We start from the raw sequence: 21,227 nt of genomic DNA on the forward strand, positions 1-21,227 counted from the left end.
ACTTTCCAAAGAAAGAACAAATCAAGTGCATCACAATGAGTTGGCATTGACTTCCCTTTACATTTAATTCAACTACCTTGTGTCAGGTCTTTTTCATGTTTTGCTTCCATTAGTATTGTAGCATCTAAAATAAGCACTTAGCAAATTCAGATCCCATGAGTAATTAATACAATGGTACCTCTACTTAGGAAATTAATTAGTTCCAGGAGTGGTTTCACTGCAAATAGCAGCTGAGTAAACATACGCACACACGCAGGTAAACAAACAACTTACAATTATGCCAAGGAACACTCACGAAATAACTCTGTGATGAGTGAAAGTCAAAAGGCACACGAATCAGGAATTCACCGCCGGCCAGAACAGATCAGCCATGGTGCCAGAAAAATTGCCAACAAGGGGGGATTTTGGTCACACGGTGACGCTTATTTTCCGCCAGTGGCCGCTCTGGCATCCGCCTAGTGTGTGCAATTTTTCGGTCAGGCTGGCGCCATCCTACCCTGTCACCTATGCCACTCGGCCAGCTTTAACGTCCGCCTAGTGCACGCTAACCTTGGATACGGCATTATGGAGATGCAGCTGACTTCTAGCCAATGGGGGGCCAGTGATGCGTGGTGGCAATGGAAAGCAACTCTAGCACGACAATTTGAAAAAATAAATACCGGATACAGAAAAGGAATTTACATTTTGTTGGGTGTTTGATTTCTTTTGATGTTTCCTAACTTGTTTTTCGTATCTTGGAACAAAAGGTTACCTATCAAAGATTCCCGTGAACTTAATATTTGTATGTTGAAACATTTGTAAGTAGAGGTACCACTGTACCTGTATCATTTAATGACTTACACAAAACATTTGTAAGTAGAGGTACCACTGTACCTGTATCATTTAATGACTTACACAAAACATTTGTAAGTAGAGGTACCACTGTACCTGTATCATTTAATGACTTACACATGCAGTCCTCACTAAGAGGCAATTTAAGGAAGGCTGGGGTCTTCTTGAGAAAAGACACCATGAGGGTTACTTCTTCACCAGCATTTCTCAGCACCTGAACCTGCAACATCAGGTATTTTGAGTTCTGCCGCATGAGTTGAGTAATTAGAATCAGTTGCCACCAATGGTAGCCAATGGGTTAAAGTCAGGATAAAAGCTCAAATAAAAAAATTTAACAGCAAAAGTTAAGCTGACACGAACGCTAGATGAAGATAGGAACTGACAGCTTACCACTTCCTCGTGGCGGTAGCTTCTCACGTTGATTCCGTTTATCTGCAAGCAACAGCAGCTTGTAAGCGTAAATACAGTCAGAATTGTATTGTACTCCCCGCAAAATGATTCATGAAGCCTCCAATGTCTCTTATAGAATACCTGCCCTGGGAATTACGAGTTGCAAATATACATCTTTCAATACGAGACATTTTTATAGCAGCTAAATGATGTATCGCCACATGAAGAGCTTTTTCTATTTGAACAAATGGTAATGGATGCTCCGCCAATAGTATTGTGATGTGATTTTTTTCCTTTTTTCATCATTATTATTATTATTGACTGGTATACTAGCTATCTGCTGTAAACTAGTGGAGGGTGATTTTTGACTGCTACCAGACTCAATTGCGCTATATTCGTATTGTTTAGTTTTTCCTTTGACCAGATTTCTTGAGTGATTGTGTTTTACTGAAACTATTGAAGAACAAACGCAAATATTTGTTTAACCTCACATTTAAGAGGGTGTTAATTTTTTGTCAAGACCAGAAAGATGTTTTGCAAGTTTCTGCCCATCATCCTCACTGCTCCTTTTAATAAAGTTAGGCCCAATTACATTACAGCGTGCCATTAAGCTTGTCAAACAAAAAGGCTCTAATTAGATTCCAAGTGTACCTGGAGGATACTATCGCCAATGAAAAGCAGCCCAGAGAGTTCAGCTGGAAAACAGAAAAATACAAACAAAATCAAACACAGAGTAGTAGTAGTACATGGCATGTGGAAAAAATAAAAAAACTCAAACTATGGAGTTGTAACTTACCTTTTTGTTCTTTGGATATTTTAGATATCACCACAGGGATTTTATGCTCAGCACCACCCTGACATCATGAAATAGGAGTGGAAAAAAGGGTTAAGTGCCATTTCTATTTAATGTCTGCACCATAATATTTTACACTGATGAAACACCTAAAAAAATAAAAAACACTCTTCAAACATCAAGACTAGGCAGTGACAACATTAAAGTAAATTTACTATACCCGACTTTTAATGTATTCATTTTCCGTAGCTTTTATCCGCTCAAACTAATACATACGGACAATTTAAAGCATTCTACCAAACATGTATGTTTGCGGGATGTCGGTGGAAACCGGAGTACCCGTGAAAAGCCATCTTGGCATTGGGGAGAACATGCAAACTCCACACAGGGAGGTAGGAATCCACCGAGGATTAAACCATCCATTTTAAATCTTTGACGTGGACAGACTGACCACTCCCCACTATGCCGCCTATATCCTACATTCTCATTAAGTTTACTCTTGCACAGGCAGACAACAGATACAATAGAGTCTTGTCAGCATTTGAAAAAGAGCTGCCACCATCCAATTACTAGTAAAGGATTTTCTTTTTTAATTGATGCTGCCATGATGCTTCGCCCAATTGGACTAAATCCAAGTCATGTAAATCAACAGTCACAGTGACAATTCAGTCAACAATCTTTACCAATTTCATCATACGCAGTTCTGAGTATGATGCCAATTAGGCTTTTGTCGAGTCAATGATGATGGTACTCGGCCGTTTGGTCGCCGGACTTTTGGTCGCCGGACATTTGGTCGCCGGACATTTGGTCGCCCGGAAGGTTATTGATAATTACCATTTAAAATTGTTGCTCTAATTCCCTAAATACAAACTGTGAATTATTATTTAGTCATACTTAATGCCCTATTAATTATTAGGCTAAAGAAAAGCTCCGAAATGTCCCGGACTTTTATTGTGTTTTGTTGGAGAACTTGTTAAGACCCTGACTGACATCCCTTCCTAAGGGGACAACTCATGAACATACAAACTCTTATACACTCACACGTCCGCTCAGTGAAACTGCTCAGGGCCATTGTTAGCTTTTATTGATGCGTAGACCGTGTTGTTTTACCTTGTTTTGTCGCCGGACTTTTGGTCGCTAGAAGTTTGGTCGCCGGACGTTTGGTCGCCGGTTGTTTGGGTCCAGGCGACCAAACGTCCGGCGACCAAACGTCCGGCGAACAAAAGTCCGGCGACCAAAATTCCCGCGACCAAACGTCCGGTCACGATGATGATGATGACAAAGCCTATGTCCGATTATTACAACATTTCAAAAAGATGTCAAATTCTCAAGCAATAAAAATTACCTTAATGCTGAGGCCAAACCCTCCAATGGTCTGTCTTCGGATTGTTATGGTCCTCTCCTGAAACAGGCAATCAGCAAGCATACATGATGTTCATATAAATATGTATATATTTTTCATATACTTGCAATACATTACATTTTTACATTCCGTAAAGGCTGTTTGCCAGTCAATCCAATCCTTTCCTGTTTTTGTGTCTCAATGGTCTTTTCATTTTTATTTAGCACTCGTTTCTGGAAATAGGCCAATCACACAAGAACTGACTGGTGAATAAGATCATGCAGTGCAGAATCTCATGCAGTAAAAATGACACAACACTGTCATAAAGAAATGGAAAATTTCCCATGAAAATACATCTGGCACATTTTCCCATTTGTGTTTTTGCACAACAAACATCTGCAATATGTGATGATTTCAGTGAATTATGACATTTTGGCGTTACAATATCTCTTTGTCAAGTTGTAAACTTTATAACCGTTCTATAAGCTCTTGTCTCAAAGCACACTGAATCTTAACTAGATAAGCCAAATTCCTCCATTAGTTTTGAAATCTGCATATCTATTCATAAATGTGAAAGACTGCTGATGGCATGCAATTGAAATTTCTGGAAAATCGGTTTCAGTCACACTTAATACCCAAGTCCAGTTCAGCGAGCGCCAAAGAACGCTTGTGATAATCTTTTCTATATTAAATGTGCTAAACACAATGCCATTGTGTCAGTTTTATCAGAACGCTGAAAAGGTTGTTTCACACTGATGATGTTTTGATCACCGTTGCTAGTGACAACCTCCATACCTATCCATTTATTTTCAATAGAGCTCATTCCAATTCGAGTCACGGGTAAGTTGGAGCCTATCTTGGCAACATTGACCGGTCAGAATTTTGACGCATGAGTAAACATAACATGGATGTTTTGGAGCCACCTGAGAAAACTTAAGCGAGCAGAAGAACGCAGGACCTGAAAATCAGTAGTTCACAAAGTGGTTACAACTGCTTGTTTGCAGGCATCCTCTCGGGGTACGTAAAAGATTTCCTAAAGTGAACCCTTTTCAACCACTGCTTCATATTGACTTTTTTAATTAACCTTTTTTTTAAATATTGAAAAACAGCTTTTAGGTGTTTTTGTAGTACCAATTAACTACATCCTGAAGCATAACATTTATTTTCTTTTAACTGTAATTTCTTTTCCTATGCGCAAAATGTGACTCTTAAAAAAATCACCAGAATATTGGCTTTCAACTTATTTTAACTTATTCCAATTCATTTGAACTGGGAAAACGGTACACGGTCAATTGGTCGGCGGTCTTTTGGTCGCCCGGAAGTTAAGTGATAATTACCATTTAAATCGTTGCTCAAATTCCCTAAATACAAACTGTAAATTACTATTTAGTCATACTTAATGCCCTAGTAATTATTAGGCTAAAGAAAAGCTCAAAATTTCCCGGATTTTTATTGTTTTTTGTTGGAGAACTTGTTAAGACCCTGACTGACATAGCTTCTTAAAAGGGACAACGTATGTACATTCAAACTCTTATGCACTCTCACGTTGGCTCAGTGAAACTGCTCATGGCCATTGTTGGCTTTTATTGATGCGTAGACCGTGTTGTTTTACCTTGTTTTGTCGCCGGTCTTTTGGTCGCCCGTTGTCGCGGTCGGGGCGACCAAAAGACAGCGACCAAAAGACTAGCGACCAATCGACCGCACACGGGGAAAACTGGCAGTGATGTTGCAAAATCACAGCTCGAGATAGTGAGACTGATACCAGATTTTCCACCGTTTAGGACAATTCATCAAGTTTTGTTGTTTTGACAGCATCCTATTGTATGTCCCCACTTCTTGCATGTCAGCAACAGACAACAAAGCCTTCACTTGTTGTTTGTCTTCAGTGGAATTACTTACAATAACTGAATGTGTGAGTGACATCAATGGTTACTTACGCTTGAATAGAAAGGTTCTCCTGAAACGCAGATGACATCTTGCTCCTGAATGGTCAGAATATCTTTAGCCAAGTGCAGTCGGATATTAAACGGCTCCTCATTACCTTCTTGCATCAAATAAATCCCAGTCTTTGTCTGCGAACATTGGGAGAGATAACATCGTTCATCGGTGCTAAATTAAGTGGCCATGAAATGAAATGTCGGCTTGGCCGCTGGTGGCGAAATGAACATTGGAAATTAGGTGCTTTTTCTGCTGGTGTGTCGTTGCTTTGCTTGTCAACGCACAAATGCGCAATCCTAAAAAGGAGAGAGTTTTCATGGCCTTAACACACATTAAGAATCGAGGAAATTGAGCAGGCTTGTTGTCACTTCCTTGCATTACACAAGCAGCGGGACTGTTTCTAATCCCGCATTTAAACATGCTCATTTGCATACATTTGCATTTCGCCACCGCTGCCCCTCTCCGGCTAATTACGATGCCTGCCTGCCCTTGACTTAAGAGGGTCTCCAAGAAGAAATCACCTTCACCTGCCTGTCAGTGCCACCAGAACAAAAGCAACCACCTGCGTCAGCATGCGTGTCACCAGTCATCCGTTAACAAGGCCGCACCACATGCGTGCAATATGTTAGCTCGGCTGCAGGTCAGTTATCTTTCACTAGTAATGAGCAACGCGGAGAAACCAGGCCTCTGCACCCCGCAGCTGCAGCGTGACGGATGGAATCAGTGAAAGAGAGAGTGTGCGCATTTGCTCGCCTTTTTCGGACAAAGGCGCGCATGTGCGTGTGTCGTTAAGCAGGCAGAAAGAGGGCAACGCTCGACCCGGTGTGGGAGAACCTCCCATGCGGATGAGAGCCTTTGACCTGTGCGCACGTTTTTCTTGATTAGCATCATCTTTCCTCTCATCGTGTGCCTCGACAATCATTAGCCACATCATCATCAGCTGAAATCAACATGCGTACCCTTCAAACGTAGTGTGCTACAGTTCATTTGATGCCATTCACGCCCCCCAAACTATTTGAACTACGAGGGTTGGCTATGAACATTCGCCGCTTGCTGTTTTCTTTGCGAGACTAATGATATAAAAAGGTTGTGATCTTATATTTTTGAGGAATAGTTGCTAACTCCTGTTGCTGTTGGTGATAAACAAACCAGATCTGCTTTAAAAATAAACTTCTTTTTTCGTGGTCACGAATTAACTTTGACATCTTTGACATAATAGCAGCTAAAACACTGAAATGAAAAAAATCAATTGACATTTGTCAATGGGAGTGAAAGAGTTACAAAGCTGTTTCCAATTCTATTTATCCAAACGGCTTTTTCAGTGCTATTGAAGATGACAGATGTCCAATTATTTGGATATTTTTACCTTTTTGCTGTGAATTAATTTGTCTTGGCCTGGGAGGGTCGGCAGCAATTGCATATTTGTTCATTCGATCCCATTAGTGGGATTCTGATTCTTAATCTTAAACTATTACTACTACTCCCACTAATGTTTTAATAGTTTTATTTGGAATTTGCGTTCTTGTGAAATTTTGTGATTAACTCATTCACTGCCATTGACAACAATAAACATCTAATCCATTTTTACTGGAGTGGCCGACAGTGACGTCCAATCCATTTTGACTGGAAGGGATGGTAGCAATCATTACTGTAATTTACTGTAAAACTGACATGTAAGAGAAATAAACATTGACTACTACATAAATGTTTAAACAAAGCACATTTTTTTACCTAGGTCTACACTGTCTTCTGTGTCTTGTGTCTGTCTTGCTACTGCCACCTAGAAATTCCCTGAATACGGGATGAAATAAAGTTCTTATCTAATCTAATCTAATAGTGCTATCCAACAATAGTTATATACAGTACAAACGGTTGCGTGGTTTAAGTAAATTAGAAATAATATTGTTGTAATGATGACCCTTGCAGCAAAGGCTACTTTAACACACACAAGGGAAAGCGGCCCATACAAACAGAGCTGCAAGAACAATCAAAGGCATCTATTATCTCTGCTTCGTTGGACCAATTACGATTGCCGGATAGTGGATGGAGGGGAGGGGAGGTGGGTGCTTCTTGTTCTTGCTCTTATTTAAACTACATCTTTTCTAATAGACCACATTGCTGCCCAGCATGATATGGCAGCAAATACCATTAAAATGAAGGATACTCTAAATTCATAATGTAAAATATCATTTAAAAAAATGCTTAAAAGTCCACAAATGATTACATGTGATATTGCAGAGACTCAACCGTATACTGAAATAATTATGTAGTTAAAACATCAACTGTTTTCAATGCCAGCCAGGGAGTCAATCTGCATGAAATCTAGGCTTGTTTGATTGCACACAAAGCTATCATTCTGCTGTGTGATTGGCAAAAGATAGCGCAGTTTAATTATACATTTTTCCATCTTTTGAAAGAGAATTTCATTGTTCTGTCTGTCATATGTCACATGTCACCGCAATTGCCACAACGGTTTGGGATTGCAAATTCTCCACAGTCTGTGACCAGATAAGAGCAAGTGACACAAAATGGAAAACAGTCATTACAACTCACTGTTAAATACACTGGGGAAAAAGTATAGCAGGGGCCAATACTACTGGTTTTCTTGATTGTCTTGTAACTGTACTTATAACACTCATTTTGACATACGTCTTAGTAGAGAAGGATTTAGTATTAGTTCATCTCAGTTCAGATGCATTCAACCATGCATTAATGGGGAAATATTATAGTTTTTTTAGTGTTTGTATGCACATGGTTGCATCTCAGAGGTTTGAGTGAGTATTTATGTTTACTTTGCCACTGTGAAGATTAAAAAAATGATGATAAGCTGACTTTATGAGCGAAAATACTTTTACTTTTAATACTTATTTCCCTACCACTCTGGGCTCGGTTAAAGCCCTTTAGTCCAAGTCCCCAGTTGTCATGGTAACCATGCAGCCTTTGGCTGTTATGTGGTAAGGTATATCCTCTTTTTAATTTATATTTTGACAAAAGTGTCCCACGATCATGTTATGACCATGCCTTGTAACTTTTATACAATTTGAGGGGGGGAAAATATGCACAGTGTTACCAATAATTGCCAAGCCATGTTAAACAACATTACAAATCAAAAGAGGAGTACCTCCGGCTAAATTAAAAAAAAAAAAGTAGAATGTTGTAGTTGTAAATGAGTTCTCTTGCTACCAAAACTGGGTTTTGGTCATTTGGGGTTAAAAATCTTTCACATTAATCCAGTAGACTGATGCGTGCGTGCGTTCGTGTATGCGTGTGTAAGAGGTGAGTCACCCTGCAATGTTATGTGTTTAGAAGCAATTTATTTATTTCACCTAGCCTAACTTGTTTCATGATTTTTCCTGGCATTTCTCTGCAATAATCATTTACACTTTGTTTCAAACGGTACTTTCACTTGACATCATTTGGAATATACTGTTGGATATTATTCCAAAGATAAAGGCTCTCGCCTAATTGTTGCTTGTGTCACATCCGCAGCTGAATAAGTGAACCGCCCATTCTTTGTGGGAATAGGATGTACAAACACTTGCCTGATTTAGACACTTGTAAAAGCAGAAAGAGGGGAGAAAAAAATAAATCCCCTCCATTCCCAGCGATTGATTCAATGCTACGAACCTCTTCATTTGAGGTCTTGAAATCCATGTGCTACCGTGCAGTGAGGGATGCTGCAGAGGAGAGAAACACAACAGAGTTATAGAGCGGCTGCAGCAAAAGCCCATAGCCAATTTAAACTGGCTTTGTAACCAGCAATAGCAATCACAAAGGAAAAGAGATGTTCATTGAAAGCTATGTAAAAACTCAAGAGATGTCTCATTCAAACAGCAGAAGAGCCAAGAGCTCCAAAACAACTGCGTGGAATATCCATTTACTCTCATACCATGAAATGATCATATTCCCTAAAATCTTTTATTTTTTCCAAGAACCCAAATTTAGCAAAGATTGGCTTTGTAATTTGTAAAATGTGTTTTGTGCATTGATATCAGTGGCGGTCCGTGCATTTTCTCGTAGCGCCTTCAACGGGTAAAATCCACTTCCTAGCAGCGTTTAATGATTAAATACAAATACTGGAGCTTTTCAGACATTACAACCGGGCCGGCGGGTGATTGTCCCGGGAAAAGACAGCCGGTAAAGCACATATCTGATGAAAAATGCTTTGTAATGCATCTATATTTTTTTCCTTCTCTTCAAACTTGTCTCCCAGAATAAGAAGGAAATAACCTCTGGAGATAAGCAGAAACTGTGAAACTGCAAGGAATTATTCATGTTAGCAAAAGGTGAGAATAAGGTATCCTAATAAATGTTTAAATAATTTCTCCCCAAATTCAGAACAGCTTCTCTTTTGTACTAAGCTTCGAAAAAACGTTGCCATTAAATTTCCCCAGCTGCCACATCTGAGTTGTGCCTCCTTTGGATTAGTTTATTTTTAATCAGACATGACTGCCACTTGACTCGATAGGCCAAGCTCAGAACAAAAAGAAGCGACTCTTGTGGGCACCCGGCGAGGGACACTCACTTGACTAGAAAGGCCCCCCGACTGTTTTGAAGTGGAGCTCAGGCCATCGAACACCCAGCTGATTCCAGATCAGAGAGCGCCACTGCGAGGGGGCCAGTCCACATCCCCGAATGGAACCTTCTACGGGCTTTTGCTGGGGAGGGTGTACCTCAAGGCCTCATTCTGGGGCCACTCGCTGGCGAAGAGCTGCAGAAATAGAAGACGAGAAAATTCTCCTGTGAGAAAACAAGACTGAATGTTGCTGATTAAACACTGTAGATGCAATTGTCGGCTTCAATTTCCCACACAAATAGGAGATTTCAGAACACGCGTCTTTCTGGAGGGAAATGCCTGACTTGTCATTGCATGTCAAAATGCAATTAGCTCATATTCTTGTAATTTGTACAAAAAAAAGTACATGCGCCACTGCTTGTTAGGATGAATTTCTGGCTGCAGGCCAATTTTTGATGAGACTCAATAAAAACACAAATTCAAATAGTTGCTTCCAAGCTATAGTACATTTTGTGCACATATCCTCCACTTCTGATTATCACACAGCAAGAGAAGCCTTAATAGAATTTGTAAATGTATACATCTGAGTCCCATCTGGATCAGGAGTGAGCAAACTACAGAAGATCTGAGGAGAATAAAAGCTGAAAAGTAAAGCCGTGACCTTCACAAAACAGCCCTGGGACTCACTCAAATATTAATCAAGTGTTGAAGTCAAACTCAAAAGCTTTCTCATAAGGAGGTTACATCCTTGCATGCCTGCTTCAAAAGTAACACTTGTATTTTTATTTTTTTTTCAACAAAGCATCATTAGAAATAAGTCCTGCTGCAAAATCAGTGGAGTATTAGTCATACAATGATTCTTATGATCTGCATTGTTATTGATAACCTTGGAATACAAAAGAACAAAACAAACATGCCATTTTCCACCCTTTTTTTATATTTGTGTGGCACTACACAACAATGCAACTTGTGCTTTCTTGTTTGTTGAAGGTTTGAGTTGGATTTATTGAATAAAAGGGACAGCACATTAATGAACATATTCATATTCATGTTAATGAACACATAGAGGTAAATATGTAAGATTGTAGCCGAGGGCTAATTTCCATCTTTAGTCCCTTGTGCAGGTTCCACGTAAACAATGACAAATACACACACACACACACACACACACACACACACACACACACACACACACACACACACACACACACACACACACACACACACACACACACACACACACACACACACACACACACACACACACACACACACACACACACACGTAACACAGTTTTAGACAGCGTTGTTATTGCAAGTTTGTTCATCTAACAGCCAGGTGAATTCAGGATTTTGCTTTTAATGCAAAAGTAAACAAAAACATGCTAATGATGTTTCGATTGTTTTAATGGGAAATTCCGCCTGCTGTTTTTTTTTATTTGTTCTTTGAACACTTACTTTCCCAACCAACAGCTGACAGTGATGTCGAATCCTGGGAGACCGCCCTACCAGTTAAAATAGATTAGACATCTATCGTCATCAATACCCCTAATGCTATCTGTAACCCATATATATCACTTGGTCTTTAACATAGCCAAATACTTCACCTATATATTAACCTTGGTAGCCTTAATCTAAATGCCAATCTTCAGTAAATACAAGGCATAACCCCTATTGAGCTGTCTGACGGGGAGAATGGATGTACTTCTACGTTATTATTAATGAGTCACCCAGTATTCTTTTGTCTTATGAAAGGGATAAAAAGTCCTTTGTTGTAATCCTGCACCAACTAAGCTCCTGAATCGTGCGATCCTAACATGGAGTTTACTGCTCAATATAATAGGATTGCAACAAAAACAACAACAACGGTCTTAAATTCTCATACGTTGAACTTTATAATGGTTTATTGATTCTGGTATTAGTCATTGAATTGGCGCGGGCATATCTCACGGAAAATCAATAATGAAGTTCCTTCTCAGTTGCACCGTAATGTATACAGAACAGGGGGTAGAAGGGCAACTGTGATGGGGGGTTGGGGGGGGGGGGGGTTGTGTTAGCTTTGATATCTTGATATATGATGGCTAGAAAAATCATCTTATGTGATGAATGAGAGGCAAAGCTCATATAGGAATATCTGCCCAGTCTGAAAAATGTCTCATATTTCCAAATGCAAAGATTAAGTAGACATTTTTCTGCTTTTTAAGTTGAGTCAGCGCAACACTTTTTTCTTTTAACTGGCACTCCATCAGATATTTGCAGAGCCACCAACTTTGCCGGAGCCGTGAGGCCTCCGACACAATGGAGAGGAAATTGGCTGAATGGTGCTGAAATGGTACCCGGGACAGCTCCGTCGCCGAGACTTGACGAATAATGGCCAGCGCGTGAGGCGATGAAACAGCTATCGGCTAAGTTTGCTCAAGAAAAATGAAAGTTCTTCTGGAAAATGGATGCTGGCTCGTGTCGTACTTTTTGAAGCAACTGGGGAAACAGAGCATTATTGCAGCTATTGACACGCTTTGTTTCCGTTTCTCTGCCACCCGCTGAGACGGATGACGCTATGATCGATCATTCGGTGGAGATGGAGAAGAAGCGTCTTGTCGCATTTTCAAGCCTTGGAGAGCATTTGTCAAAGTAGGAGCCCATCACAAAGCTCCTGTGTCACCCTCTCGGCCATGTGTACATGATGAGTGATGGGTAGAGTAGTAAATTAGTACACTCATTTATAGGCTGAGCTCTTGGCCTTACTGACTATGATGCATGTCCTCTGCCAAAAGATATCAACTTGTCGCACTCTCGACACACAAGGTGAGGACACTCCGAGTCAGCAGTTTCCCAGAACGCAAGCTTTATTTTTTTTTTTACCCTTGGTTTTATTCCAGGAGGCAGGAAGAGTGACTTTACATGGTTCTAAATGTCCTCATTCACTCATCCATCCCTTGACCTTTTGATTCACAGTCCCTCTTTTCAGCTTTAGGAACCGCCCACTTCATACACATTAGTCACAGTCTGGTGAGGAAAAGACTCACCAATCAAAGTGTGGACTTCATGTTTAAAAGAGTTGAAAGTGTCTATTTGCCTATAGCCAATATTAAGTTAAGCACCAAAAGAGACACAATTAGAAATAGGGCGGCCCGGTGGGGCGAGTGGTTAGCGCGTCGCCCTCACAGCTCTTGGGTCCTGGGTTCAAATCCAGGTCACGTCCACCTGTGTGGAGTTTGCCTGTTCTCCTCAGGCTTGTGTGGGTTTCCTCCGGGTACTCCGGTTTCCTCCCACATTCCAAAAACATGCATGGTAGGCTGATTGGACACTCTAAATTGCCCCTAGGTATGAGTGTGAGTGTGCATGGTTGTCCGTCTCTTTGTGTCCTGCGATTGGCCGGCCACCAATCTAGGGTGTCCCCTGCCAATGGCTCGGAGTCAGCTGGGATAGGCTCCAGCACCCCCCGTGACCCTAATGAGGATAAAGCGGTTCAGAAAACGAGATGAGAGATAAGACAATTAGAAATTAGGATATTCCAATCTAGTGAAGGATTTTCAATCAACCTTTTGGTACAATTTTAACAATATATTTCCATGTGTAACTCCTCGAAGAATATTCTACTGGTTTTTGTGTGCGTGTGTGTGAGTGCAGGAATGTTTTATTTGATTATTTATTTTGTATTTTTACATAGGACTGTCTTTTGATAAATTACTTTTGTTTTCTCAATTTTTCTCTCCCCAACCTTTTTTTTTTTCAAAAGTGAGTTTGAAAAATTGCTTGTCTTTGTGTTCCCTACAATTGGCTGGCAACCAATTCAGTGTTTCCGTTGTCTCAAGTCAGCTGGGACAAACTCCAGTTCACCTGATACTCTAATGAGGATAAGCTGCATTACGAATGGATGGATGGATGAAAACGGTTTGTTAGCGTTTAGTTCATTAAAAAAATAAAAATAAAATTCCAAATTAAAAGCAAATTAATTGAGGCAATACATAGATGTCCAATCCATCTTAACTAGTGGGATGAGTTAACTAACAAAATCATTACACTACAAATTCTCTGTCTTTAAAACATTGTAAAAATATATTACATTAAGCATGTCTACAATTAGATAAGACAAATGTGAAGATATATTCTATCATAATATGGATATTTTGTCCTATACCTAAAGTTCACAGTACAAAGCAAGCATCTGATAATATGACAGATGATTGCCCGTGGCAAACCGGATTGGGTGACTAATTATCGCATCAGACATAAATGGGAAAAAAACCTTATAATGTGCTGCTAAATAGCAGCCTAATTACTACACAACATCCTAACGCACAAATCATGAGTAAAAATAAATGCATACAGCAGGCAGTGAGGCCTGGGTAGCCATTGGCGTCACACTACGAGTATGAGAAAAAGATTAAGAAAAACCTGGCATCTATAGTGTTAAAAAGAACGAATAAACACATCTGCTAAACTCTTCACCTTCTAAATCTATACGGAAGGGCAATGTAGAGGCTTTCAAATGTCCCTCCATTGGCCCGCCAATTATTTATGAAGTCAAACTGCGCTACGATTTAGTCGACTGATCTCGGGGCAGATGAGCAGTTAAATGTACATTTTATTGATCACTAAAGCAAGCAAGCGGAAAGTTGGACTTTTTGACTCTCGTGACTTTGACTCTTGTGCTTGAACAGTCAAAGAACTCAAATGTAAAGCAACGAATGGCTCTAACATTTTGGTCCCAGAGCAGCCATTTGACTTCATTCATATTTTATAATACAGCATGAATACTTAATCCTGATTGGATAGATTAGACCCAGTGCAGTAGAAGCTCCACACATTTCAGAAGCCTCTAAACTCAGTTGGGTCCGCAGGCCAGATTCATGCCGAGTAGACCTCATATGGGCCGGACTAGATTATTTTTGGCCAAAGAAGTTAACTTACTGGCCACCATTGGCGACGCCAGACGCCCAATCACTGATAAATGAGCATTCACAGCGAGTTTAAGGTCATTGGACAGACGTCTCTTGCTGTCAATGGCAGGCAGTGAGTGAATTTTGTGGCGCATTTTCGATTAGTTATAGCTACTTTCTGTAAATTCTGTTCATAAATTGCTTTTTGCTCAATTTGGGGAATTTTCAGGCTACTTCCTATTGGTTTTGGGCCATTTGAATGTTCCTTATTTACTAATTAAGCATTAATTGAGCAGAGTGCAGTAGTGCACAACACACAAAACTCTGGTTTGACGACAACCATGTCAAAAATAAAAAACATTTGATTCTGTATGTACACTATGAATGAGCTACAAAGAGCCTGTCAGTCAAAACAAACCTGGGGGCCACATTGGACTCCCTAGCGGGCCGTACGTTTGACACCACTACCCAAATATACAGACTGCACATGCGTTTAGTTTTTTCTTTGGATTGCTTCTGACAGGCGGAGCAGCCTCACCGAGAGGGGATTTTAAAAAATATATCTAAGTTAAGGTAGACAGTTCTGCTCTTTTAAAAGTTTTACAGTTGTTAGCTTCTTTCAAACTTCTTTAAAAGCATGCAACTTACTTTGTTATTTAACATTAAGCCACCCCTGAGTGTTTTATTCCTCTTTCAAAACCCATTCTTTGCATTTTATTTCATTTTAAAAGGAGTGTGGAAGTTGTATTCAACAGTGATTAAGGAGTGGCACTCTATAGTGATTTTATCTTGGTTATACCAGTAGATATGTATTCACACAAAGGTAACTGGCATGAAGGAGGAGGTGGAGGAGGAGGCGACCATTCTCCCAAACGAGTGAAGAAAGGACAAGATGACAGTTAAGTGGGATAAGGGCTGGCTCCCTTTTTTTCTTTCCTGGCCTTGTGAGGATACTTTTGTAAGAGTAGACGAGAGTAGTGTGTGAAATAAAGCTTCAACTTGTTCAAGCAGAACAAACGTGTCCTTTTTCATTTCTGCACTGCTTGTCGCCTGGTGGATTAGTCGGAGAGTCTTCAAGGAACCCATTTAGTCTCATAAATTTATGATATACTGCATCATTTTGTGATGAAAAACATATGTTGGAAGATAGAGTGGATTGAATTATGTCAAGCTTTTTTAGCCCGAAAAAAAGAGCTGACACTGAATCTTAAAAAAGGTATTTCACCAAAATGCTATGGAAGGAGACTATAAAGAGATCATGCAAACATTCAATTCAATTCAATACACATTGCTATGTAATGTCAAGCAGGACCATTTAAAAAGGTACTGATTGTAATGATGTTTGCAGCGATGATTTGTGAATGCATATGGTAATGCATCTTTGATAGTTTTCCCAAAGTAGGCCATTGCAGTGCAAATAATTATGATAATGCATAGAACATAATTCTTTCACTCAAAAGGCCACACACACACACACACACACACACACACACACACACACACCTACACACCAACACACTCGTAAAAGCAGGATTTTGCCTTCGTAAGCACAGTTGCAATCTGGGTTAATTGCTGCTCAAGGCTATTTGACTCTTTCCAGGTTGAATAAATTGACAAAGTTCCAATTTACAGTGCTCTAGGCTTGCCTTACTTTAACTTATTTGCCATTTGAAACTGGATGAACACGACCAGAATACCAGAAATGATAAATGATTTAAATAATGTAGTTTTCTATTCATTGGCATTTACATTTGACATTGATCACGGCAAATTCCAGCATTTGTTCGCCTCCATCAAAGTCACAAAATGCCAGATATATCCCAAAAAACTTGGCATTTGATGTATTAAAAGGGCATTTTACTTCTCAGATCTGCTCCAAAAGAGATGAACATACTCATTAGTCTTTATTTAAAGTAGGATATGCCGAAATCAATTTTCAGGCCAAATTTGAACACTTATTAAAAAGGTTGATCATTGAATCTCAAAGATCACCCAGGGCAATAATACAAACATTTACGGATAACAGTCGTTAATGTTAAACCTATTCAATAATAAACAACTGTGTGGTCAATACTGAGTTTGACTGACCCGCCGACTATTTAACAGTAGGACAGAATGATTGTCAATTAAATAACTGATAGACCATCTTTACTGACATGCCTTCTCTTTCAGTTTGAGCAAAGAAATCAGCTAAATTCTCCATGAAGGTGCAGCAAGATTTCCAAAGACATGAGCATCCAAATTTGCTTCTTTTCACACACAAGTGCCAAAAAGAGCCTTCAGGAAATGAAGCGTTGTATAATTAATTTGTGCAAGTAATGAACTACAGCCATTTTTTTCAAAAAAACAAGCTTCTCATCTGCTCTCAAAACGATTCCTCAGTACCAAGATATCACAAAATGCCATACTTTCATTCCAACTTCAATTATATTATGACACAATTCACTCAAATTAAGATACTGTTAGGTTCCTATATGATACAAAAGATCCTCTAATTGAAATATGACACAATCACCAGGGTAACAATGAAATAGACGATTACCTCCAACAGCTGTGCATCACAATACAATCAATCCAAGGACTGGCCGTCGTGATTCGTTGCAGCTATGACTCAGTTCAGTTGAATTTCATCCATTTCATTGTGAAACATTCATTCAATTTCCAAGCGTCGCCCTAAAAGAAAATCAACAAATATCCCACATTACAAATATGCAAGGATTCAGAATAACAACAAGACTTCAATCATTTTTACCATCAAAAATGGTGTTGTACCCACATCCGCCTCATAGTTTGGAAACAAACTGTTCAATCACTGATTGGTTTGGACCTCTGTGGAGTAGTTAGCGTAGGTTTTCTCAGGGTGCCCTGGTGTCCACCCACATTCCAACCCTCAAAATTATGGTACATGGTCGATTGGTCGCCGGTCTTTTGGTCGCCGATCTTTTGGTTGCCGGTCTTTTGGTCGCCCGGAAGGTTATTGATAATTACTATTTAAATCGTAACTCAAATTCCCTAAATACAAACTGCGAATTACTATTTAGTCATACTTAATGCCCTAGTAATTATTAGGCTAAAGAAAAGCTCCAAATTTCCGGGACTTTTATTGTTTTTTGTTGGAGAACTTGTTAAGACCCTGACTGACGTACCTTCTTAAAGGGACAACGCATGTACATACAAACTCTTATACACTCACACGTCGGCTCAGTGAAACTGCTCATGGCCATTGTTGGCTTTTATTGATGAGTAGACCGTGTTGTTTTACCTTGTTTTGTCACCAGTCTTTTGGTCGTCTGTCTTTTGGTCGCCGGTCTTTTGGTCGCCCGTTGTCGCGGTTGGGGAGACCAAAAGACCGCGACCAAAAGACTGGCGACCAAAAGACGGCGACCAAAAGACCGGCAACCAATCGACCGCACACGAAAATTATCCTTAAATATGAGTGTAAGCGTGAATGGTTGTTCAGTGCCTTAGATTGGCTGGCAATTCAGGGTGTCCCGCACCTTTGGCCTAAAAGTTGGCTGGGATAAGCTCAAGCACCCCGACGGCCTTAGTGAGGATGAGTGGAACATATAGTGAATGAACAAATGGTTCCCATGTTAAGGTGCAAGTTGAAAATGTTAAATCATTTCAATATTTGTGATGGCAAATCCTTATCTATGTAATTTTCCATAAAAGTGTACACCGTTTTAGCAACTGTTTCAAATTGATCTCTTAATTGCCTCCCGTGGTGCAGTCGCGCGCCTCCAAATCTGTGGCTGCACGTCGGACGCATGCAGATGAGGCTGCCGTCTTCACCAGGGTCGCTGCTTTGGCTTCATTAGCCATCGCTCCCCACTAAGCCGGGTTAATGGTGTGACTTTTGCATCTGACGGCCACATGTATCGTCGACGGGACTTTGACACACACACACCGACCTCTGATGAAAACCACCACTACATTTTCCTCTCGCTGGGGGATTTCTGAGGTTAGATGGCTATCCAGATTTCCAGCAGTGCCAGCGGATCTCAAGCTCCCTCTGCACTAACTGCTTTTATGTTGCTTTGGTTCAAGCCAAAGGACTCCATGTCTTGCCTTCATGCAACAATCTCCACTAATGCATACCGCAAGGATCATCACTTGGTTTAAAAGCTTTAATTCAAAGTCTTTCTCAATTCAAAAAAAAAAATACTTGAACATTCCCCTGACTAAGACATTCAGGATTAATATATGTTTCAAACTTTGTAAGGAGCGTTTCAGGAGGGCCCATAAAGGACCATTTAAGAATGATTGGTATCGTTTGGTTTGGAAGCAGCGCACCTAGAAGTGAAATGATGCACCATAATGAGGAGATTGTAAAACCTCCTGTGAGGGCGACAAAACTGTACAAGGAGTCCTGATATAAGATGTTCTTGAAAGAGGAGTTTTCTGTGTTACAAGTAGTCATGTGATATTGTGGTAAGATGGGACAATTTATTGATCCGGTTATTGCTTTTCATTTCATTTTACACTTAAAACTTGGAATTTAGAATAGCCGCATTCTAATTTAGGTACAAATACAGGTTATATCACCTTAGAAAAGGGTCCTCTTTGGAAAACAAGGCTTATGCGCTGTATATTGATTGCAGTACTTCAGATGTCAGGTTCAAGTATTGGGAATTCTTGACGTGGTCAATTTTGCGTGCTAATCCTCGACAGGACTGAAGAAAAAAAATGGCTTTTGGAAATTACCTTCCAATTAGGTTACTTATGGCTCAGTGGCAGGATTTGGAAAATGCAATCATGTGTTAGATAATTGATTCAGCGGTTCAGAGAAACACTATTCCCAAATTTTAAGTAAAGTACACCACAAATTATTAGGCTAGTGAATCAGCTTGCCAGGAAATAATCTTAAAAATCCTATTCATATTTTCAAGAAGACATCCTCGCTTCACTTGTTAACGTGTCCTGTAAAATTGGAGGTGATGTCTGTTTTTCTGGTGCATTATTTGGGTTTAGGAACCACCTGGCGTGTTGTCAGTAGTATCGCCTGTATATTCCCTATAGGAGGACATTGGGGATACACATCCATAATTAATATTTGTCTTGCTGCTTCTCGTCATGCCGCCTGACAAGCTATCCCACTCGTATCTTTAAAGCGATTAACGTAGTCTGGAATTTTAACGAGCCAGAGAGAGTCTAGGGGAAGCGGCAGAGGCAACAAGAGATTATCGATTAGGAGAGTAGGAAAGATAAAGTGCCGAGGAGCTCTTTTGTAGAGTCGGTTTCCTCCCTCGGCCATTGATCACAATGGTCAGAGGGGAACTTTGTGACACTCTCGCATGGTCCAATTAGTGGCGAATTCACACTTGGACACACAGTGAATGATTCATCTTATTTTCCACTTGTCCAAAGTGCTTTTTTTGATTCAGGACACAATGACAATAAAAACAGGCTAGCCAATAGAATTTCTTTTCAAGATTTCTAGCAGATCACCCCGATTGCTCCTGACCTATGACCAATCCCGGATACCAAAGGATGGGAATAATGCTGCGGGGGAAAAAAGTGGATTTCCAATTCTCGCCGGGCATCTTAAGGCGCAAACCCTGCCAAGCTCCATCACCAATGAGCAATGGGGGTTTGGGGATGGTGGGGATTGGTCTTATCCCGGCTTACTCTGAACATAAATCATGTGACACACCACAGATTTTTTTTCAGCTTTGGACACCCGCACCGCACCCCACCCCACCCATGCACCCAACCCCCCTCCATGGATGCTAGGGTGCTGAAAGATTGTTTTTCAGGGATTTGAAATGCCATCAACCCACATATCGGAAACACAAACAGAAAGTAAAGTCACACTTATGGATGACGTACTTCATTCTCCACATTAAAAGAACACGGTCCGAAGGCAACTGTGTGAAAAATGTGGAACGTTTCCTAAATTAATCAAGCTTTACCTGAGAGAACAGGTGCTGACGTCCTATTTCCTCTGGAAATCAATGTATGCAACGGGTGTTTCGGAGCATCAGCCAAGCCACAAAGCATCCCTTGTGGAAAGCATCGCCCACATCCTGCTCCACTCGCTTCAACCTCAGCTTCTGATCACAACAGGAGAGATGAAGGAAGAGGTTGAGGACGGAGTGGGGGGGCGCAGGGGCAGGGGCAGGAACCTGCACATGCAGCAGAGACGATTTTAGTGCATCCCCGCTGCCTCAAAAAAGCTCCGAGGGCTCGCTGTCCGTCGTCATCTCCCTCCGTTCACCGCCTCTTTCGCGCCGCCAGCTGGCGACTCGAGCCGGGGATGGGCGATCCGTCCACCGGCCCACACTGGTCCCCTCGCTTAAAAAGGGCAGCGTGACACGCAAGGCTCCACTTTTTCTTGGCTTCTTGTTCTTGCTGTAATCCTGCGCAGTTTGGGGACGTGAGGCACACGTCCCGCATCACAGGCGCACTGAAGAAGCGCAGGGATCTCAGCGCACGCGCGCGCACACGCACGTCCTATCAGCACGCTGCAGTTGCGTGAGTGCGTGTGCGTGTGTGTGTGTGTGCGTGTGTGCGTGTGCGTGTGCGTGCGTGTGT

The 21,227-nt window shown here is 40.7% G+C and overlaps 1 protein-coding gene across 4 annotated transcripts in view; it reads right to left on the bottom strand.

Moving 5' to 3' along the window:
* The window catches only part of sntg1 (syntrophin, gamma 1), a 92,572-nt gene that overhangs the window by 10,197 nt on the left and 61,148 nt on the right, over positions 1 to 21,227 (bottom strand). For 2 of the 4 annotated variants that reach the window (XM_077615699.1, XM_077615700.1), the window contains 9 exons: positions 17,236 to 17,366; positions 9,820 to 10,005; positions 8,922 to 8,971; positions 5,294 to 5,428; positions 3,360 to 3,416; positions 2,018 to 2,075; positions 1,873 to 1,916; positions 1,222 to 1,263; positions 949 to 1,051 (listed from right to left, as the gene is read on the bottom strand). In XM_077615699.1, the coding sequence (XP_077471825.1) occupies positions 949 to 1,051; positions 1,222 to 1,263; positions 1,873 to 1,916; positions 2,018 to 2,075; positions 3,360 to 3,416; positions 5,294 to 5,428; positions 8,922 to 8,948 (466 nt within the window). In that variant the 5' untranslated portion in view covers positions 8,949 to 8,971; positions 9,820 to 10,005; positions 17,236 to 17,366. Of the gene's footprint in view, positions 1 to 948; positions 1,052 to 1,221; positions 1,264 to 1,872; positions 1,917 to 2,017; positions 2,076 to 3,359; positions 3,417 to 5,293; positions 5,429 to 8,921; positions 8,972 to 9,819; positions 10,006 to 17,235; positions 17,367 to 20,605; positions 21,104 to 21,227 lie in introns of those variants that run through there. The other 2 variants (XM_077615696.1, XM_077615697.1) reach the window with 2 other exon arrangements.

This window comes from Stigmatopora argus, chromosome 12, assembly GCF_051989625.1.
Source record: "Stigmatopora argus isolate UIUO_Sarg chromosome 12, RoL_Sarg_1.0, whole genome shotgun sequence".
Lineage (NCBI taxonomy): Eukaryota > Metazoa > Chordata > Actinopteri > Syngnathiformes > Syngnathidae > Stigmatopora > Stigmatopora argus.